General features: G+C 40.3%; 1 protein-coding gene across 5 annotated transcripts in view; it reads left to right on the top strand.

Moving 5' to 3' along the window:
- ripk1l (receptor (TNFRSF)-interacting serine-threonine kinase 1, like) overlaps nt 1-23986 on the top strand; it is a 138181-nt gene that overhangs the window by 33147 nt on the left and 81048 nt on the right. The window contains exons 1-3 of one of the 5 annotated variants that reach the window (XM_072283705.1): nt 6115-6182; nt 20361-20517; nt 23522-23720. In XM_072283705.1, coding sequence (XP_072139806.1) covers nt 23569-23720 — 152 coding nt within the window. In that variant the 5' untranslated portion in view covers nt 6115-6182; nt 20361-20517; nt 23522-23568. Of the gene's footprint in view, nt 1-6114; nt 6183-20360; nt 20518-23518; nt 23721-23986 lie in introns of those variants that run through there. The other 4 variants (XM_072283702.1, XM_072283704.1, XM_072283707.1 and 1 more) reach the window with 4 other exon arrangements.

The following is a 23986-nucleotide window of genomic DNA, read 5'->3' as shown; positions in this document are numbered from 1 at the left end:
CTATTTATGATTTATAATTTAAATTTTTAATATTTACTAATTTTTACCATTTTAAATATTTTAAAATATTTAATATTTGTAATCCAGGGAGTGGGAAGGGCAGAATCAAATATCACTGTGATGATTGTACGTTCTAGTACCAATTGTTTGGTGACAATAAAGTATAAAGTATTTAGACATTTCTGAGTTACGGATTTGAGAAATGACATGACCAGCCTTTCGAAAGTCTACATTATGACTGATTTGAGTGCAACTGGCATGTTGTCATTGAGTCCAGTGATCTTTGATTTTTTTGGGGGGGAATAATAACAGATTTCTTGAAACATGCTGGAGCAATATATAATTTTAAGAAACTGATTAAAAATGTCTGTGAAGACTATAGGCAGCTGTTAGCATAGTTTGAGGATGGCAGGGGAGACAGTCAAGGCCAGCAGCCTTCCTGATATTTTGCTTCCTGAACAGCTTCCTCACCTCTTCATTGACAACAATGAGTGTGGGAGCACACACAAAATGCCGGAGGAACTCAGCAGGCCAGGCAGCATCTATGGAAAAAAGTACAGTTGATGTTTCGAGCCAAAACACTTTGGCAGGACAGTTTCTTTCTGCCCAAAACATTGACTGTACTTTTTTTTCATAGATGCTGCCTGGTCTGCTGAGTTCCTCCAGCATTTTGTGTGTGTTGCTTCGATTTCCAGCATCTGCAGATTTTCTCTTGTTTGTGAAAGGATGTAGGGCATTGGTGATGTGGCTGAATGAGCACCTTCAGTCTTTGAAGTGTGATCTAAGAGTCAAATTTGCAATAGACTCATTTAACCATTTTGGGAGATGGGTGTCATCAATAAGGAGGATGGGGGTGGTGCCTTCTGTTGTTGTTGATAATGGTCTAGCATTTCCAGACTGAAGAACTGTTATATGCAGATAACTGGTTTGCCAGTTTGACTGAATATTGGTATTTGGCAGCTCTGTTTGCCATCCTCAGCTTATACTTGGCCTTTTTGAACTCCTCTTTATCTCCACTCTTACAGGCTACCTCCTTCTCTAGACACAGCTAAGCTCTGTGTTGAAGCAGGGTTTATTATTACTGAAGCTGATAATTGTTTCAGTAGTGATCATTTATCTTCACAAAAGCTGATATAGGAGGTAACTGTATCAGTATATTTGTCAATTCTGTTGGAACTGGTCTTAAAAATGTACCAGTCAATACTATCATAGCAGTCTCAACATCTCTGTGGCAATTATCAGACCATGTTTTTACAGTGTTATTGGTGGGCAGAGATCTGTTGAAATTTGCTAGTCTTTGAAGACATAGCCACTATCATGCCTCCTTTGTAACTGCATTACTATTTTGGGCCTATGATAGATCTCCTGACACGTTGATGCCCAGGAAAATGAAGCTGCTCCCTCAATGACGACTGCTGTCCATTCTCCCAACTTCCTTGCCTGAAGTCCACAGTCAATTTCTTGGTCCTGTTGACGCTGACTTCATTGTTGTTGATGCGATACCGCTAAACCAGCCTATCTGTCTAGACCTTCCTCATCACCATTTGAGATTCTGCCAATGGCGATTGTCATTCGTGAATTTATATATGGTGTTTGAGCTGCTCCTAGCCATAGTCATGAGTAGAGAGATAGAAGAGCAGTGGGCTAAGCACGCATTCTTGAGGCACACCTTTGCTGATTGTTGGTGAGGAGATGGTATTTCCGATCCACACTGACTATGGTTTCCCTATGAGCAAGTCAAGGATCCAGTTGTAGAGAGAGAGTATCAGAAGTCCAAGTTTTGAAGCTTGTAGATTAGTATTGAGAGGATGACCATGTCAGACGTCCCACCCTGCAAAAACTCATTTCAGGGAGCTCTCAACCGGAAGTCTCAACCTCATAGCAGTCTGTGTCAATGAATTTGTTAATTTTGCAAGACATCAGGTTCACAAGTGTTTTGTGAGATTGCTGACTTCTGGATTCTGTCTTAATGTGCCGTGTTCACAATAGCTGCTGTCTTGGTTGATGAGCAGACATAGTTTTTTGCTATTTCTGAATCAGGAAACATTTTCCTGAATAGCTCGCCTGTGTGCTTACACACCTGGAGTGGCAGGTTATGCTCAACGACGAAAGATGTAAAGTACACCTCAGCTCTAGTGACCTTCTCTGTCAGACTTTGGTTTTCTGCTGAAAAGAACTGTGAAATACTTGTGTAGCCTTCCCTGCGCTCAGCATCCCTAACATGTTGCGGTCCCTAAAAGAAATAAAATCATAAGGTGTATCCTTATTACAGGTGTGCACTGCTTAACATCCATTCGGACAACGTCCGCCCGCATATACATCCATAGTCTCTCTCTCTCACACACACACACACACACACACACAGCCTGCAATAGTCGGGATCAGAACTTACTTTTTTACATTGGGATGGGGGATTTTAAGTGAGTGATTTAGAAGTTCTGTATCTTCAAGTTCAAGTTTATTGTCATCTGGCTGATTGTCCACAAACGAAACAACCTCTGTCCGGACCACGGTGTAGCCACAATACATATATCACGCACACCACATAAAGCAATATATTACCATATTATTTAATAAAATGTAATTCAAAAAGCATATAAAGTGCACAGCACAGGTAAACAGTTCGCTGTCTTAATGACGAGACCTCGGTGGGGGTCGGGTATTTATTAAAATCATTTTTTTTTCTGAAAACGGCTGCGCTTAGACCCAGCCCATCGGGGGCTTCGATGTACCTGTAAGTGGAGGTGTTTCAGGAAATAAACCCCGAAGAATTTTCTTACTGCGAGCGCATTTTTAAAGATGTCTTAGCAGATGATTTTGGAATTTCGCTCCAATTTAAACCCCGCTCTAATCCCCTTTAAGACACCAACGCGCCCAGCCCATATGGGACAGCCTCGCATAGTCAGGTTGTCACCGCCAGCCTTGGGAATTTCTTCGCCAGGCTTTTGTACTTCATCACCGACAGTTGTCCAGATGATTTCAGCGTCATTACAGATTGCGATAACTGAACTGATGGAATATGGAAGAGAGAGAGAGGTCGACTGTGAAGCGCGCCCACAGAGAAAACTGACAGGTCTACTTAGCACAAAGAGAGATCGAGCAGGATTCATTAATTTTCTTTCTTTCTTTTTTTCCCCTCTCCCTCTCTAAAAAATCGACTTCTGGGATATTGTATATAATTTGTGGGCATCAGGGAGCCGCTATCGATATGCGGGAGACTCCTGGAACTCCCGGGAGAGGTGGGATATCTGCTATGTTGAACACTGAGTTGTAATTAATAAGCAGCAAGCTGATGTAGGTATTGCTGTTTTCCCATTGGTCCGAGTGATGAACCAGCAAGGTTGCATCTACTGTAGGCTTATTGCGGTGGTAGGCAATTTGCAGTGGGTCCAAGTACTTAAGCAGGAGTTAAATTTAGCCATGACCAACCTCTCAAAGCTCTTCATCACATTAGGTGTGAGTGCTACTGGGTGGTAGTTGTTGAAGTACCTCATCCTGCTCTTGGCCATCAGTATGATTGATGCTGTTTTGAAGCAGGTGAGAACCTCCTTCTGAAGTTTGTGGGATTGAAGATGATAATGGGTGGTGGAATAACCGAAGGAGGAAGAGGTGGAGGGAGGGGTGTAGTGTGGGCATTTAATAAACTACTGTGAGAATAGCAGACAGAACAAGGAAATGGGATTACTTTGACAGTTGTCACAGACAATGGGTTGTAGAGGGCATCCGTCTATGTTGTAAGAAAATGAGGTCTGATCACTGGCCTCTGTGCTTGAGGTCTGATGATACAGTCTGATGAAAGTATTCCTACTCTTCTCTACACACTACATGTACCTTCCTAAAACTCAGGACTTGCTTTCCAGAGTAAAACCAAGTCAAGGGTGGAGACCAACACACACAAAATGCTGGAAGAACTCAGCAGGCCAGATAGCATCTATGGAAAAAAGTGCAGTCGACGTTTCGGGCCGAAAAGGTTTCCTGCTCAACTGTATCTGATTTCAGTAAAATCTGGAATTGAGTGGATTAGAGTTAACCTTCCTGCATGTAGAGGCTTTGGTCCCTATTTAAGTACACCCTCCAGTCACCAATTCAATAATCCATGGTAAAACTGTTCATCAATAAATGTGAAGTGCCATCAATAATTCTGAACAGTTAAGGATGCAAGAGACCAAAGTTTAAACTATATTACTTTTAAACATAATCACTTACTGCCATGTTCATGGAGCTCTTTGCCACACTTCCTGAAAGCAGCAACTTACCAAGGCCTCCTAGAAAGGGTGGTGCTTCTAAAATTATTGTCACATAGTGAAAGGTTGCTTTAAAAAAGGGGGAGAAAAGATGTAGAAGTTTGCCTCAGAGGAAAGAAAAAGCAAAATAGGAAGAGTGCTGAGGGAAGAACCAGTAGAAGATTAATGAATCTTTGGGGTTGTAGGAAGAAACAGGTAAAAGTTTTGCATGGGAACAAAGTTTAAAAATTTGGAAACGTATAGAGACTTTCCAATGTTGGGTTGGGTGTCTGGAGTGGGATTCTAGGCAATATCACGTTTGAGTATTTTATCTACAGCAATATTAGAATCAGTTTATTAGAATCCTTGACTCACTTTACACCGCATGCTGTCGGAGCAGTGCTGCCAGGATAATCAAGGACACGACCCACCCAACCAACACACTTTTCGTCCCTCTTCCCTCCGGGAGAAGGCTCAGGAGCTTGAAGACTCGTACGGCCAGATTTGGGAACAGCTTCTTTCCAACTATGATAAGACTGCTGAACGGATCCCGACCCGGATCTGGACCGTACCCTCCAACTATCCGGACCTGCCTCTCGGTTTTTTTGCACTACCTTACTTTCCATTTTCTATTTATGATTTATAATTTAAATTTTTAATGTCTAGTATCGATTTGTGCTCCAGGGAGCACGAAGCACAGAATCAAATATCGCTGTGATGATTGTACGCTCTAGTATCAATTGTTTGGCGACAATAAAGTAAAGTAAGGTTATGAGAATTGGTGTATGTTGTCAGGCTCACATTGGGTTTGGAATGAATGCATTTGGGTTGGATTTTAATAAAGGTAGCCTTATATGTGTAGCGAAAACTTATTCCATCCATTCACGTTAAACAAGTTTTAAGCGAGTAGGAAGGCAAGGCAAGTAAAAAGTAGAATATAGAAAGGGGATAGTGAGTTGAGAAAAATGAATGGCAGATTACTCCTCATCAGTATTCATCAAAGAGAAAGACATGGAGAACAGTGAGATTAGGGAGGAGTATCCTGATACTCCAGAGCATGTTGATATCAGGAAGGAAATGGCATTATGTCTTTTGAAGAGCATTTAGATGGTCAAGTCCCCAGGGCCTGATGGATTTATCCCAGGTTATTGAAAGCTGCAACAGAAGAGATTGCTTGGGCCTTGATAGAGATCTTTCTTTCCTCTTTAACCAGAGACAAGATCAAAGAGATTGGAGAACAATCAGTGCTGCTTAGTGAGCTTTAGGTTAGGGGTTCTGATGGAATGTATAGACCTTCTATGGGTAATCAACATGAATGAACTAGGCGATCATGTCTTCACAGTGATCAGAAATGCTGGAAGACCTTGGCCAGTCAAGCAGTATCTGTGGAAGAGTAAGCCAGATAACATTTCCAGTCATGGACCCAAACGATTTTCCATTCTGCAGATGCTGCTGGATAAACTGAATTTATCAAGCATTTTCTGTTTGCGTTTCACAGTCCAGCATCTGCAGTTTCATTTATTGGTTTTTTTTTTGTGAATCCACGTTCCTTGAATTACTATTTTTGCAGAATTTTTGGATCAACTGAATTGTACGAAAAAGGAAAGGGGTGGTTTCAAAACCTTGCCGCTCTGGTTACTATGAACTGGGAACAAGTAGGAATAGTGGTTGAGAGTAATCTGTGGACGTTAAACTCTTTCAAACTTATGTAGCTCCGAAATGAGCGTCATTATCCCTCTAGACGCGCAATTTATTTATTTCATTAATTAACATTGCCGGTAGAACATACTGAACGAGAAGGCGGGAGGTGGGGATCAGGCGCCGGCGGATTTGCGGAGAGAGGCGGGACTGGTGTATAAGGGGATTTCCGAAGGCGGGGCAAATTGTTCAGCGATTTCCGGAGAGCTGAATTGAGACCGAGTCCGAAGTAACTAGTGAAACCCGAGTTGGTGGGGACAGGTAAGGTCAGGGCCGTGACTGGGGGTCGTGAGCTTTCGGGTGGTGTGGTAGAACATGCCGAGATTTCAGCCGGCGGGACTCGACTATGCTGCTATGCCACTGCTTGTTGCTTTTTTCCGGTGCGGAAATGGCGATTAAAGAAGTTTAGGGAAAACTTGTATCTACAGGAAGTACTAGTGGTGCGAGGGATCGCGGGCCACAGACACACCTCTGACAGTCGGGTCTGTGTTCTCCCACCGATTAAATTTCCACACGTGAGGCCTGAACTCATCATCTCTGGCTCATGAAGTTGGTAATTAACCCAATCTTCTGCGTGGGGTGAGAGTGGAAGCAGTCTGCCGCTTTAGGTTACTATTTCTCACCTGTTTTTTGGTGTTGTAGTAATTACATGTATTGTACTTTCCTGCTGCCGCAAAAATCAACAAATTTCATGACAAATGTGAGTGATGATAAACCTGATTCTGATATGGGTCTCTATTGTGGATTGAGAGTGGGAAGGGGGAAGGGAATCATGGTTGTGAAAAGTAGAAGGGAGAGAAAGTAAGCAAATAACAGTCAGGATGAAAGGGATTAAAGGAAAACTTTGCCTTTAGTCCAAAATAACATGGGCAAAAACCTGGAGTATTCAATATTTAGTTGTTGGTCCAGGAAATTTTACAGATTGAGAGATGTTCTTTTGGTTTTCAGACTAGCTGCATCAGGTTCAAGAAGGGAATTTAAGAGTGGTCCTTACCTACAAAGTGCACATCCTGAAAAGTTAATAAATATATTGGAAAATGCCAATTATCAGCAATAAGGTCTAAATGGGAGTTTGGAAAGAACTTGATTTGTAATTATCGCACTGCTTAGCTTAAAACATGGAATATAATTTTCTTCATGCGTATATTTGCCTTGAAATATTTTCTATTATTTTAGCTGAGGTGTCAGATCTTAAATAGTAATTGTGAAAATATTTTAAAATGTTTATTCTATGTTATAACATGGCCTAATTTCAATGTCACCGCATTTAGAAACAACTAAATAATTATTGGGGAGAGGAAAGGTGGGAATAGAGAAGGAAGTGACAGATTTGGTGTAAATGGCAAAAAGTGCACTTGATCATCATGGAAACCCCTAATCACTACAGTTTTTCAACACTGTGATCACTTTGAACACTTGGTACAAAAATAAACTTTTTTGTTCATTGATGGTTTAACTTTTCATTTTAGCCTACATCCTTGGAATCTTTTTACATATATAAATTTAGTTCTGGATGGCAATTTAGCCAATGTAATTGGCTGTATTTTATATAAGAATTTTATATAAGATGGAAGGAATCAAAATAGTGCAAATAGATATGTAAAACTGGGTTAATGTGATATGAGAGTAGAATGGGAAATGGGGGGGGGGGAGATTACCAGAAGTTGCAGAAATTGATGTTCATGCCATTAGGTTGAAGGCTAGTCAGACAGAATACAGAATATGATGCGTTGCTGCTCCAAACTGAGCCTAGCCTCATGGGCAGCAGGTTTGTCAGAATGGGTAGCTACCGGGAGATCGTGCCTTTCGCAGCGGTCTCACAAGTGTTGGAAAAGGCCAGCAGGTCAAGCAGCACCTTTGGAAAGAGAATCAATTAATGTTTTAGGTGAGGACCATAGAGAAATGCATTAGACTAGGTAGAGGGTGTGATGGGTGGATAAAAAGGAATTTTTTGACAGAAATAAATCAACGTGACAGGTGGGATCAGATTAAGCTAATTTGTGTAATTTGTTGCTAATGGTTTATCTGGCATATTGCAACATGCTTAGAGGCCAGACAACATATATAGAGGAAAGCAAAGCAGGATAGCAGACAAAAGTAGTTTTAAATAGATAGTACAAAAGAGCATGTACACCAAAGTTAGCAAATTCAGTACTGAATCTGGAAGTTTGCAATGTGCCTAGATGAAAGATGAGGCTTTCTTTCTCAAGCTTTCATTGGGTCTCATCAAACCAGTGCAGGAGGCCAAGACAGAGAGATCAGAGTTAAGGTTTACTGGTTACAGCAGATGCTTCATAACAAATGAAACAGACTTCCTATTCCTGCATTTTTTTTTGCTGTGATTTTGTAAAGTTGATTTACAATCCTCTTGTCATTTCTGTTTGTGAGATTGATAATGAGATTTTGACAGGAAATTAAAGCAAGTGAAGAAGAAATCATAATAAAACATGAGAAAAGTTTAATAGATGTCGTTATCTAAATCTGCAACCTGTGATAACTACAGAGAGGTACATAACAGTGACTGTTATGATACTCCTCAACTACTTCACTCATTAGCTGAAGAGTTGCTCCCAGAATCTGTCATTCTCCATATGTAGACACAGTGGACATGATATTCATTTCCCTCAATTCAAGGAGAAGTGCAGTGAGAGCTATTAATTACCACATGTTGCCTTTGTTCATCAGACTGGAGAGGACTGTGGAAAATCGTTCCACAGAAATTCATTTCATCTTGTGTTTGCTTCGTGATAGCATGCAAGCCATGATCCCATCCACTGAATCTACAATAGTGCCAATCTCAGTACAGACTGGCATATGTACAGTGTGTGTGTGCGTATGTATATATAATAACAAGCATATAACTTTTCATCATATCGTTAAATCCTAATTTCACTTTGCTGTAATTCACCTCTGCCTGACTTCCTGAACGACTAGAGGGAAATTGTTCAACCTACCAGAATCTCTGTAGCCACTATCAATTCATTTATCTTATTTATTGAGATACGGCATGGAGTAGTCCCTTCCAGGCTTTTGAGCCACGCCACCCAGTGTTCCCCCAATTTAATCACGGGACAATCTACAATGACCAATTAACCTACCAACCAGTACGTCTTTAGACTGTGGGAGGAAACCAGAGCACTTGGAGGGAACCAGCAGTCACAGGGAGAACATACAAACTCCTTACAGGCAGCAACTGGAATTGAACCCAGGCTGTCTGTACTGCAATGTGCTGTGCTAACCATTATGCTACTGTACTGCTCCATTGAAGCATACGGAGATGAATCTGAACATCTGCAAGGCAACTATCCTCTACTAGCCTGCTCTTATTGTACAACACTACACTCTAACACTAAAGATCCTGAAAGATGCTGACACTTCACATATGTTGGGATCCATGGGTAGGGTTGGCATGTATTGCCTCTCAGGATGGTAATGGGGCCTGAGCCTCTAGAATTGCTGCAGCTTGTCCAGTGAAATTAACTTCCACAATGGCATTAAAGAGTTTCAAGAATTTAGATGCTAAAGTAGAAAGTATTGGCAATATATTTACAAGCTCCAATAATGTGATCAAAAGTGAAAAGTCAGGTGATGGGCTCATGAAATCCAAATTGAGGTTTGAATGGTTTTGTAGATAGAATCCTATTTGAGTGCACTACTGCAACAAAAACAAGTTTTTAAAATGTATCAAGATACCTACAGGAATGTTGTCGAGCAAAGTTAGTTGTTGACTCACTAAAAGAGATCTTGTGTTATGTGACCACAAGCCTACTCAAAAGGAAATGCTATGAAGTGTCTTAAAGGAGGGTTAAAGATGAGTGAAGGAATTCCAGAGCTTTGGGTCTCAACAGCCAAAGCCACAGCTAGTGATGAATTAAGTTTTGGTGTTGCAAGAGACAAGAAATTGAAGAGCATGAGAGGTTTAGAAAATAAGAAGATAGGAACCGGAATGGTCCACTTGGCTTCTCAAACCTGTCCTGATGTTTAATATCACTAGCATATGTTGTGAAGTTTGTCATTTTTGCCTATCTACCTCTTCTTGTCTATGCCAGTTCCCCATGGTTCTCAATTTTCAAAACATTTATATCCCAACACTTTAAGTTTTTATAGTAATCAGCCTTTGCAATCTTCTGGTCCGGAGAATTTCAGAGATTACCCACTGTCTGCAAGAAGAAATTTCTAAGTACGGTGGTTTTAAATGAGCACCCGTAATCTTTTAATTGTGTCCCTCATTTAAGACTTTCCCACTAGTAGAAGCATCTTAACATTATAGGTTTCAATAAGATCATCCCTCATTCTTCTAAATTTCACATGAACATAGATCTAAATTCTTTAGTCACTAGTATTAGGACAGCCCTTTCAACCCAGCAATTCGCTTGGTGAATCTCACTTGCACTACCTCCAACATTAGCATATCCTTATAATAAGGAAATAAAAACTGTACACAATACTCCAGATCTAGTCTAGCTGTGTACTGTAGAACTGGAAAAGATTACAAACATAAGAAAGGGTGAGAACGCGGAGGGATTTGCAAACCAAAGTTGAGGACTTTTGCATTTTAAGTTCCCAGTTGATCTCTTGTACATTGAAACTTCCTGTGTTTCCCACATACTAATAGCAATTCTGCTATTAGTATGTCCATTTCTCAGCTGTCTTGGATGTTCAATATCAAACATCAACATGACTATATAGGTTTACATGACCATATTTTTCCCGACTGTATTGCTTAAAAAAATCTTGTTGGGAATTCAGAAGAAACCTATTCCAGGATGAGTGGCGAGAACATGGAACTTTTTATCATAAGAAGAGGTTGTAATAGAATATATAAATTGGAAGATTGAAATGGTGTGTAAAACTAATCATTTCCCCTGGTGTCGAGCTTGTACTCAAAGAAAATTCCCTCCAGAGTGTTTGCAAATTTCTTTTCAGTTTAAGTATTAATATTACACCAAACATTGCAGTTTTGTTAACTTGGTGAACCTACAGGAATATTTGAAAGAACAAATGTTACTTTATATTTTTGTGTAGATAATAGAAGACAGAAGGTAGCTGAGTTCCTGAAATATGAGCTACAGTTTTACCATTATAACTGACTGTGCCTGGACATAGAATTCTCAGCAAAATCTGAGATCATACAGATCTAAACAGAAAATTTCCTCCAATGAGTGTGTTTTTTATATATATAATATTTGTTATGTTTTCTAATTCTAGTATTGAAGGTTTTTCTAGTGTATAATAATGAAATAATATTTCTAAATAATCTTTTAAGACAAGAGTTCCCAATTTTTTTTGCTGTGGATTACTACCATTAACCAAGGAGTCCAGGTTGGGAACCCTTGCTTTAAGATGAGTAGCTTGGATATAAATCTCCAGCCAGTAGTTTCACATCCTTATTAACCACCCTAATAACTGGAGCTGAAACTTTAAGAGATCTATGGACGTGAACCCCAAGATCCCTCTGTTCCTGGACATTGTTTTGCCATTACCTTGTATTCTGTCTTCAAGATTGACCTTCAAAAGTAAATCACGTTACACTTTTCTGGAATGAATTCAGTCTACCACTTTTCAGCCCAGCTCTGCATCATATCAATGCCCCATAGTTACACACGACAGCCTTCTACATTATCCACAATACCAACCTTCGTGTCATCTACAAACATACTAACCCACCCTTCCACTTTCTCAATCAAGTCATTTATAAAAATCACAAATTACAGGAGTCTCAGATCAGATCCCTCTGGAACACCACTGGTCATCGTCCTTCAGGTAGAATACACTCCATCTACTACCACCTTCTACTGTCTGGGGGCAAGCCAATTCCGAATCTACACAGCCAAGTTTCCATGGATCCCAATTTTCTGAATGGCCTACCATGGGGAACCTTGTCAAATGCCTTACTAAAATCCATATACACTACATCCTCTGCTCTGCCTTCTTCAATGTTTTGTCACTTCCTCAGAGAATTCATTCAGGCTTGTGAGACCCCTCAAAGCCATGTTGACTCTCCCTACTCAGACTATGTTTCTCCAAAAGCTTGTAAACTCTGTCTGTAAGAATCTTCTCCGGTAGTTGCTCATCAGCATAGAAACATAGAAATCTACAGCACGTTATAGGCCTTTCGGCCCGTAATACTGTGCCAACCATGTAACCTACTTCAGAAATTGCCTGGAAATACCGTACTGCATGGCCCTCTATTTTTCTAATCTCCGTGTACCTATCTAAGAGTCTCTTAAAAGACCCTATTGTTTCCATCTCCACCACTGTTGCTGGCAGTGCATTCCATGTACCCACTACTCTCTGTGTGAAAAACTTACCCCTGACATCCCCTCTGTACCTACTTAACAAGCTCCTTAAAACTATGTCCCCTTGTGTTAGTCATTTCAGCCCTGGTAAAAAGCCTCTGGCTATCCACACGATCAGTGTCTCTCATCATCTTATACACCTCTGTCAGATCACCTCTCATCCTCTCGCTCCAAGAAGAAAAGGCCAAGTTCACTCAACCTATTCTCATAAGGCATGCTCTTCAATCTAGACAAAATCCTTGTAAATCTCTTTCTTTTTAAATCTTTTTATTAATTTTCAAAATTATAAACAAAATAACAAACAACAGGAATTCTGCAGATGCTGGAAATTCAAGCAACACACATCAAAGTTGCTGGTGAATGCAGCAGGCCAAGCAGCATCTGTAGGAAGAGGTGCAGTCGACGTTTCAGGCCGAGACCCTTCGTCAGGACTAACTGAAGGAAAAGTGAGTAAGGGATTTGAAAGTTGGAGGGGGAGGGGGAGATCCAAAATGATAGGAGAAGACAGGAGGGGGAGGGATAGAGCCAAGAGCTGGACAGGTGATAGGCAAAAGGGGATACGAGAGGATCATGGGACAGGAGGTCCAGGAAGAAAGACAAGGGGGGGGGAACCCAGAGGATGGGCAAGAGGTGTATTCAGAGGGACAGAGGGAGAAAAAGGAGAGTGAGAGAAAGAATGTGTGCATAAAAATAAGTAACAGATGGGGTATGAGGGGGAGGTGGGGCCTAGCGGAAGTTAGAGAAGTCGATGTTCATGCCATCAGGTTGGAGGCTACCCAGACGGAATATAAGGTGTTGTTCCTCCAACCTGAGTGTGGCTTCATCTTTACAGTAGAGGAGGCCGTGGATAGACATGTCAGAATGGGAATGGGATGTGGAATTAAAATGTGTGGCCACTGGGAGATCCTGCTTTCTCTGGCGGACAGAGCGTAGATGTTCAGCAAAGCAGTCTCCCAGTCTGCGTCGAGTCTCGCCAATATATAAAAGGCCACATCGGGAGCACCGGATGCAGTATATCACCGCAGTCGACTCACAGGTGAAGTGTTGCCTCACCTGGAAGGACTGTTTGGGGCCCTGAATGGTGGTAAGGGAGGAAGTGTAAGGGCATGTGTAGCACTTGTTCTGCTTACACGGATAAGTGCCAGGAGGGAGATCAGTGGGGAGGGATGGGGGGGGGAACGAATGGACAAGGGAGTTGTGTAGGGAGCGATCCCCGCGGAATGCAGAGAGAGGAGGGGAGGGAAAGATGTGCTTAGTGGTGGGATCCTGTTGGAGGTGGCGGAAGTTACGGAGAATAATATGTTGGACCCGGAGGCTGGTGGGGTGGTAGGTGACGACCAGGGGAACCCTGTTCCTAGTGGAGTGGCGGGAGGATGGAGTGAGAGCAGATGTATGTGAAATGGGGGAGATGCGTTTAAGAGCAGAGTTGATAGTGGAGGAAGGGAAGCCCCTTTCTTTGAAAAAGGAAGACATCTCCCTTGTCCTAGAATGAAAAGCCTCATCCTGAGAGCAGATGCGGCGGAGACGGAGGAATTGCGAGAAGGGGATGGCGTTTTTGCAAGAGACAGGGTGAGAAGAGGAATAGTCCAGATAGCTGTGAGAGTCAGTAGGCTTATAGTAGACATCAGTGAATAAGCTGTCTCCAGAGACAGAGACAGAAAGATCTAATCAGTTCCCCTCTACCACCACTCTGCTCCATCTAGCGGAATTCGTCCTTACTCTTAATAATTCCTCCTTTGGCTCCTCCCACTTCCTCCAAATTAAAGGTGTAGCAATGGGTACCTGTATGGGTCCTAGCTATGCCTGCCTTTTTGTTGGTTTTGTGGAACAATCCATGTTCCAAGCCTATACTGGTATCTGTCCCCCACTTTTCCTTTGCTGCATCGACGACTGTATTGGCGCTGCTTCCTGCACGCATGCTGAGCTCGTTGACCTTATTAACTTTGCCTCCAACTTTCACCCTGCCCTCAAGTTTACCTGGTCCATTTCCGACACCTCCCTCCCCTTTCTAGATCTTTCTGTCTCTGTCTCTGGAGACAGCTTATCCACTGATGTCTACTATAAGCCTACTGACTCTCACAGCTATCTGGACTATTCCTCTTCTCACCCTGTCTCTTGCAAAAACGCCATCCCCGTCTCGCAATTCCTCCGTCTCCGCCGCATCTGCTCTCAGGATGAGGCTTTTCATTCTAGGACGAGGGAGATGTCTTCCTTTTTTAAAGAAAGGGGCTTCCCTTCCTCCACTATCACCTCTGCTCTTAAACGCATCTCCCCCATTTCACGTACATCTGCTCTCACTCCATCCTCCCGCCACCCCACTAGGAATAGGGTTACCCTGGTCCACACCTACCACCCCACCAGCCTCTGGGTCCAACATATTATTCTCCGTAACTTCCGCCACCTCCAACGGGATCCCACCACTAAGCACATCTCTCCCTCCCCCCCATCTCTGCATTCCGCAGGGATCGCTCCCTACACAACTCCCTTGTCCATTCGTCCTCCCCATCCCTCCCCACTGATCTCCCTCCTGGCACTTATCCGTGTAAGCGGAACAAGTGCTACACATGCCCTTACACTTCCTCCCTTACCACCATTCAGGGCCCCAAACAGTCCTTCCAGGTGAGGCAACACTTCACCTGTGAGTCGACTGGGGTGATATACTGTGTCCGGTGCTCCCGATGTGGCCTTTTATATATTGGCGAGACCCGACACAGACTGGGAGACCGCTTTGCTGCACATCCACGCTCTGTCCGCCAGAGAAAGCAGGATCTCCCAGTGGCCACACATTTTAATTCCACATCCCATTCCCATTCTGATATGTCTATCCACGGCCTCCTCTACTGTAAAGATGAAGCCACACTCAGGTTGGAGGAACAACACCTCATATTCCGTCTGGGTAGCCTCCAACCTGATGGCATGAACATCGACTTCTCTAACTTCCGCTAGGCCCCACCTCCCCCTCGTACCTCATCTGTTACTTATTTTTATACACACATTCTTTCTCTCACTCTCCTTTTTCTCCCTCTGTCCCTCTGACTATACCCCTTGCCCATCCTCTGGGTTCCCCCCCCCCCGTCTTTCTCCCCAGACCTCCTGTCCCATGATCCTCTCGTATCCCCTTTTGCCTATCACCTGTCCAGCTCTTGGCTCTATCCCTCCCCCTCCTGTCTTCTCCTATCATTTTGGATCTCCCCCTCCCCCTCCAACTTTCAAATCCCTTACTCACTCTTCCTTCAGTTAGTCCTGACGAAGGGTCTCGGCCTGAAACGTCGACTGTACCTCTTCCTACAGATGCTGCTTGGCCTGAAACAAAATAACAATGTTGATACAAAGAGATTGGAATAATCTTACTATTAATAAACATATACAAAAAAGATTTCAAATAACATAGGTATAATAGACTTCCAAACTCATGATGAAATTAATCATAAAGAAGAAAAATAAATAAAAAGAAAAAAACATATACAAAGAAATACCCCCCCCCCCCAAAAAAAAGAACTACATACTAAACCCAAAAAAAGCAAACGGAACAATACAGGGCTAGACCAATATCTTAAATCGAACACGTTCAGTAATGTCATCAACTCCACTCCTCTATTCATATATTTTAAGTTAAGAAGATTCGGAAAGGTCAAATTACATCATATGAAAATATTGCATAGAAGGTTTCCAAGTTTCTTCAAATTTAACTGAAGGATCAAAAATATCACTTCTAATCTTTTCTAAATTTAAACTTAATATAGTTTGGGAAAACCATTGGAATGTAGTAAGAGGACTGATCTCCTTCCAGTTCAACAAAATAGGTCTTCTAGCCATTAAAGTAACAAATGCTATCATCTGAACAGGCTGAAGACGACAAAGATCTATGTCCTACCATTGGCAATCCAAAAATTGCCGTAATAGGATGGGGTTTTAAATCAAAACATAGAACTGTTGAGATAATATCAAAAATATCTTTCCAATATTTTTCCAAGAGAGGACAGGACCAAGACATATGAGTTAAAGGAGCCACCTCAGAGTGACATCTATCACAAATAGGGTTTATATGGGAATAAAAACGGGCTAATTTATCTTTAGACGTATGGGCTCTGTGCACTACTTTAATTGTATTAATGTATGTTTAGCACATATAGAGGAAGTACTGACTAATTGAAAAATTTTATCCCATTTCTCTATAGGTAGACAAAGTTGAAGTTCCCTTTCCCATTCATTTTTAATTTTATCAGATATACCTGGCTGTAATTTCATAATTATATCATAGATAAATGCTATTAATCCCTTCTGGAGAGGATTTAAACCTAAAATTTTATCAGTGACATCAGTAGGGTATGAAGTCGGAAAGGTAGGTAATGTAATATTTTTAAAATTTCTTATTTGTAAATATCTAAAAAAATGGGATCTAGGCAAATCAAATTTCTTAGGTAACTGTTCAAAAATAAGTTACGAAGACATGTTATACCTTTCGTTTTCCATATCAAAAAGGCTTGTCCATAACCGAGGGTTGAAAAAAGAAATTAGATATAATAGGACTTGATAACATAAATTTGTTCAAACCAAAAAATTTACAAAATTGAAACCATATTCGCAATGTATGTTTAACTATTGGATTAACCATTTGTTTATTCAATTTAGATAGTACAAAAGGAAGTGAAGTTCCTAAAATAGAATCTAAAGAGAACCCCTGTACAGAGTGGCCTTCAAGGTTTACCCAATGTAGGCTTGGAGTTGTATTCCAATCTTGCGTCCAAAATATTAAATATTGAATATTAATTGCCCAATAATAAAATCTTAGGTTAGGCAGTGCTAAACCACCATCTTTCTTGGACTTATGTAAATATTTTTTACTTAATCTGGGATTTTTGTTTTGCCATATATAAGAGGAAATTTTAGAATCAATAGTATCAAAAAAGGATTTGGGAATAAAAATTGGTATCACTTGAAATAGATATAAAAACTTAGGTAAAATAGTCATTTTAATAGCATTAATTTGGCCAATCAATGATAAAGACAATGGGGACCACTTAGTAATCAGTTGTTTAACCTGATTAATTAATGGTAAAAGGTTGAAATTGAATAGATCCTTACGTCTCTTAGTAATTTTAACTCCCAAATAAGTAAAATAGTCAGTAATCACTCTGAATGGAGAATATCTATAAATGGGAACCTGCATATTTAATGGGAAAAGTTCGCTCTTACCTAGGTTCAGTTTCTAACCAGAAAAACTACTAAACTGAGCAAGCAAAGTTAATACTGCTGGAATAGATTTTCCTGGGGTAGAAATATATAATAGTAAATTATCTGCATATAGTGATAATTTATGTGTCTCATTTCCATGGGTGATGCCAAATATATTAGGGGCGTCATGAATAGCAATAGCTAGTGGTTCCAAGGCAATATCGAATAGTAGTGGACTAAGAGGACAGCCCTGCCTAGTACCACGGAATAGATGAAGAAGAGGACATCTTTGATTGTTAGTAGATACTGAAGCCAAAGGAGTGAGATGTATCAGTATAATCCAAGATATAAATATAGGACTAAAATTAAATTTCTCAAGGGTGTTAAATAAATATGTCCATTCGACTCTGTCAAAAGCTTTCTCAGTGTCCAATGAAATAACACATTCTAGAATTCTGGGTGAAGGAGTATAAACAATATTCATTAATCTCCTAATATTAAACGAAGAGTAATGATTTTTAATAAATCCAGTCTGGTCAACAGAAATACTTTGAGGTAATACATTCTCCAATTTCATTGCCAATATTTTAGAAAAAATCTTAGAATCCACATTCAGCAAAGATATAGGCCTGTAAGATGCATATTCAGTAGGATCCTTATCTTTTTTCAGAATTAGGGAAATAGAAGCTCGATAAAAAGATTGTGGTAATTTACCTATAGATACTGCATCCCTAAAAAGTCTAAATAGCCAAGGAGTCAGTGTAGCAGAGAAAAATTTAAGAAATTCTACTGTGTATTCGTCTGGGCCAGGTGCTTTACCTGAGTTCATCAAAAGAATAGCATTTTTTATTTCCTCTACTGTAATAGGTACGTCTAGTTTTAAGCGTTCATTAGATGATAATTTTGGAATATTCAATTCTTTAAAAATTCATGCATTATAGTGGAGTCATCAGGAAATTCTGATTGATGTAGGGAGGTATAAAATTCTTGAAAGGATTTATTTAACCGTCAAAGTGCCATCTTGTTTACGAATCTTAACAATCTGTTGTTTAACTGAGGCCGATTTCAATTGATTAGCCAATAGTTTCCCAGTTTTATCACCATGTATATAGAATTGACTCTTAGTTTTGATTAATTGACTTTCAATCGAAGATGATAGTAAGAGATTATGTTCCATTTGAAGTTCAACTCTCTGTTTATAAAGCTCTTGATTAGGGGCTATAGAATATTTCTTGTCAATTTCTTTAATTTTGTAAACCAGTTTAAGTATTTCATTATTAGTTCGCTTTTTTAATCCAGCAGTATATGAAATAATTTGTCCACAAATATATTCTTTAGAAGTATCCCATAATGTCCCACTGGAAATATCCTATGTAGAATTCGTTGTGAAGAAAATATTAATTTGTTCCTCAATACACCTGACAAAATCCGAGTCTTGAAGCAAAGTGGTATTAAATCGCCATTGTCTAGAATTAGTAGATGTATCCCTTGACTTAATAGATAATTTCAACGGTGCATGATCAGAAACAGCAATGGAATCATATTGGCAACCAGTAACAAGAGGAATTAATAGAGAATCGATTTTTTAAAAAATAGTCAATTCTTGAATAGTGATAATATACATGTGAAAAAAATGAGAACTCTTTCTCATTTGGATGCAAGAATCTCCAAATTTCTGAGATTCCAGAGTTGGTCATAAAAGAGTTAATAAGTGTAGCTGATTTATTCGGAAGTACTTGATTGGACGTGGATCTATCCATCAAAGGATTTAAACAACAATTGAAATCTCCACTCATAATCAACATATAGTCATTTAAATTAGAAAGAAATGTAAAGAGATTCTTAAAAAATTTGGTACAGTCAACATTTGGGGCATAAACGTTAAGCATTACAACTTTTTTGTTAAATAACAAACCAGTAATTAACAAAATTCTGCCATTCGGGTCTGAAATCGTCTCATGGTGCAGAAATGAAGTTGACGGATCTATAAAAATGGAAACGCCTTTTACTTTGGCCTGTGAATTCGGGTGGTACTGCTGATCCTTCCAGAACCTAAAAAAATGCTGATTACCCTCTTTCTGGACATGAGTTTCTTGTACAAAGATAATGTGAGCATTCATCTTATGGAATACTTTTAAAAATTTTCTTCCGTTTAATCAGGTGGTTTAAACCATTTGTATTCCAAGAAACCAAATTAATAATCTTATCCATCATAATGAGCTCGAGCATAAGGTATGTAAAGGGTCAGCCAGAGTACAAACTCATGACTCTGGAAGAGGAAAAAAGGTCCAAAGAGGAACCGGGAGTTACGACATTTTGGACATTTTGGTAGTTTCAGGTCAGCCTGTTTAAAAAGCAAAAATAAATTAAAAATAAGAACAAGAATACCACCCTCATCCCGCAAAAACCCGGAAAAATGCCAGAAAGTGGCCAGTGCTAAATCTACAGCTAATTCTAACCCCATCTTTCCAGAAGGCAACCCAAAAGACATATGTTTATCATAAGAAATACCACCCATATTCAAAGAAGTTTAAAAAAAAGTTACTATAATGGTAAGAAAAAGCTTACAACGATTACAAGCATAGAATAGTTACTTCTTACTCATATTTCAAAAAAAATCAAGCGCCAGATCATATTATTGATTTTTCGTATATAAGTGATCGGAAGTGACGTTTAAAAAAAAAGAGAGAATTCTAGGAAGTAGAAGAAAACAATCCACCATCTTAAAATATAATACTCCAGTAACATTTCAGGAAAAAAAAACAAGCATTAAAATTGTAACTAAATAACTTTCAAAAAGAAAAAAAAATTAAGAATAAGATATGCAAGATCACTAACAGAAAAGCATAATATCATTTAACAATATAGAGCATACCTACCCTACAAGATCAAGGCAAAAACCCTCAAAGTATAAAGTTCTACTTTTGCAAACTAAATATTAACTTTTTTTTTCCCCTTTAAACAGAAAGGAAATGAGAAAACAAATCAAAGGCGAGGAAGAAAAAAAACGATACATTAATTAATCCTCCGCAGAGGGAGACAGATTGTCAAGGAAACTTTCAGCTTCCGTCGGAGTTTTAAACAAGCTACAAGTATTGTCTGGCATAACAACTTTCAAACAGGTTGGAAACAATAACGCTATTTTATAACCCTGACGGTAAAATTCTGACATCTGTGGTTTAAAAGCCATCTGTTCTTTCAATACTTGGCTGAAATCCTCAACAATTCGAAATTTAAAACTTTGAAACTTAATCATGCTTTTCTGCCGAGCAGCTCTAATCACTTGTTCCTTAACATGAACATAGTGAAACCGAATGATGACTGGCCTCGGTTTGGCTAGCTTCACCGGTTTAAAACGTAAAGAACTGTGTGCATGGTCTAACAGTGGGGGTTCCTCCAATATATCCAAACCAAACACATCTGCTAACAATTTAGAGAAGTATTTAGTAGGATCTCCCATCTCAACGTCTTCAGGAAAACCGATTATTCGCAGATTCTGTCGTCGAGAGCGATTTTAAAGATCAATAATCTTGGCTTTATAACGCTCCAACTGCTGAGTTACCGAAGTTAAATTTTTTTCAAGAGCTTCAATTTTTTGATCCCTTTTGTGGCCATCTTCGTCTAGTTCCGAGATTCTAGCTTGTTGTTGATCGATTTCACGTCTGAATAATTTAGAATCATTTAGAATCATCTTGAATCATCTTCAACACTCCTTCAATTGTGGCGAGTCTTTGATTAACTGTATCTTCTAGAAGTTTCTTCATTAGTTCCATAGTTATCGGAACTTCCTTCGATGTTCTAGGACCACCATCTTTTTTTCTGTTCCCGCCGGGACCCTTTCCGTTTTTAACTTCTCGTCCTCTGGTGTGCATTTTCAGTAAGTAAAAGTCGAAGTTCGATGATATATCTGTAGTATAAATCGTTTAGTGTAAGTATAGGTAAAGTAAATAAGAGTGGTTACATGTGAAAAAGTAAAGGGTAAGGAGGACGCCAAAGTACAGCTCACTCCATGGGCCCCCCACTGGAAAGTCCTGTAAATCTCTTCTGCTCTCTTTCTACAGTCTCCACATCCTTACTGTAGTGAGGTGACCAGAAATGAATACTCCAAGTGTGGTCTAACTAAGATCTTGTATAGCTGAAGTAAGATTGTAGAGACTATGGTCTGTAATTCACAGAGTTATCCTGGGAAGTGCCAGTGAGTGTTATGTCAGTAGAGAAGGAGGTGATGAGCTACCATTCTTGAACTGTTGTGGTGAAGGTATTCCCTTGGTGCTTTTAGTTAAGTAGTTCCAGCATCAATAAAGGTTAATATTTCTGAGTACTGAGGTTGTGTATCCCCATTTGCTGTCTCGTTTCTTGAGGTCAGAGTTAAGATGTTATAGGCTACTGTTGGAGTAGCCTAGACGTATTTTTGCATGGTACACTCTGCTACCTCATTGGTTGAAGGTATGAATGGTATTTCATCCACTGGCTTGAATATTCTAATAGGTTGCTTTGTCCTGAACAGTGTCAAGCTTCTTGATTGTTCAAGGAGCTACGTTCCTAATGGATGCTATGTTGATTGTGGATAGTCCATAGGATGCTGGGTCAAGTCACTTACTACAGGATATCCATCCTCTGATCAGCTCTTGTAGCCAAGGTATTTATAGCATGGCCAGGATGTCAATGGAAAATGGGCCATGGAAATGTCACGGGTAACACACACAAAATGCTGGAGGAACTCAGCAAGTCAAACCGCATTCTGTGAAGGGGAATAAACAGCTTTTTGGGCCGAGATTCTTGAAGGCTGATGAGGATAATCAGTGTCTGGTCCATCTGTGGTATCAGAGTTTCATGCCACTTTTATCAGCTCCTGCCTGAATGTTGCCGTCCAGCTGTGTGCAAGCATTTACCGAGGATAATGATTGCATGATATTAATTCCATTCACAGTGAACATCCTTACTTCTGACATTGCGATAGAAGGAAGGTTATTGATGAAATGACTGGGCCAAGGATGCTGCCCTGAGCAACTCCTACAGTGATGATTGACCTCCAGTGCCCATCATTCTTTGTATGAGATATGATATCTTGCACATCCCATAGGTTAGTGGGGGTGGTCTACTGGTGGCAAAACTATCTTATTCGTTATAACAAAACCCACTTCGCGGTGTTGGTGTGGCTCTTCTGATTTGCTCTTCAGAGGAAGCTGTACTCAAAGCTCAGTTCATTGACCTAGCCTTCTCTTCATTGCTAACATGAGAACATGCCGAAACATCTGAGTTCCCAGGATATGCCAGCAGAGAAACATTCCAGGTCTGTCACTGTTGGGAATGTTCTGACTTCATGTTGAGGATTAAAAGAAGCATGTCCATGAATTCTTACACCATTGGATGACCATTGTATACCAGCTATGATGTCTACTAGACAGAGCAATGTCTTGGCCTCATGGCTGAGGATTACAAGATGCCTGGAGTTAAGACCCTGATGCATAGAAGTTCTTAATCCTTACATACATAGGTAGGATCAGACACAGGTGGATGCCTGCTTTCTCATTAATTGCTTCCTGCCTCCAGTCTCTCTCTTTCTCCCCTCAACTTCCCCTCTTCCCTTTTCCTCATTCTGTCTATCTTCCCCACTGTCCTTAATCCCTTCTCCCGGTGCACCCTTGTACCCCCATCCCCTCAACTACTTCCCTATCCCTGAATTCCCACCATCCTTCCTCTTGTGTCCTGTTGCTTGTTCCCTCCTTCCTTTCCTGCACCAGGCACTTTCCCTTCCCTTTCCACCTGGTCTTGTGTCTGCTCCTGTCCGCTCATGCTGTCCTTCACTCACTAATCCCACCCCCTCTGATGAACCTTGGTACTGCTCGGATAGTAGGCAGGGGATCAGAGCCAAATGAGACAAAATTGGGACCTTGGTTCCTTCCCACCCTCCTGGCCCCATGCAGCAGCAGCTTCTACCCGGGCCTAGAAAGACCTGTCAGAAACAGGCCCATTAATCTAGTAACAGGTACTGTGTAAGATATATTATCTTTTTTAAAAAAAAAAATGCATATTTTGGATTTTTAGGGTTTTGGATAATTTGAGAAACCAATGTGTTTTAATTAATAATAATGCACGTAGATTGATTTCTCTGTCTTGTAGCAGGTGCCTCAAAACTAACTAGCTGTGAGGAGCATCCCCATTGGACAATCATGTCTTTAGATGACATCCACATTGATTCAGAAGAACTGATTGAGAAACATCCTATGGGTGGTGGAGGATTTGGAATGGTTTCATTATGCCACAGGAAAAATCATGGACTGGTTGTTTTGAAAACTGTATATACAGGACCACAGCGTATGGAGTAAGTACAACATGAACACTTAGCTTATTCTGTGCTAAATTCTTTACCTTTCAAGGATAGTTATAGTACTCAGAAAATATTTTTGTTTCAGAATTCAGGAATTCTTATGTACATAAAGCAACACACATAAAAGTTGCTGGTGAACGCAGCAGGCCAGGCAGCATCTCTAGGAAGCGGTACAGTCGACGTTTCGGGCCGAGACCCTTCGTCAGGATGTTCACCAGCAACTTTTATGTGTGTTGCTTAAAATTCCAGCATCTGCAGAT

Source organism: Mobula birostris, chromosome 19, assembly GCF_030028105.1.
Source record: "Mobula birostris isolate sMobBir1 chromosome 19, sMobBir1.hap1, whole genome shotgun sequence".
Lineage (NCBI taxonomy): Eukaryota > Metazoa > Chordata > Chondrichthyes > Myliobatiformes > Myliobatidae > Mobula > Mobula birostris.
This window is presented reverse-complemented; position numbering and strand designations above follow the sequence as displayed.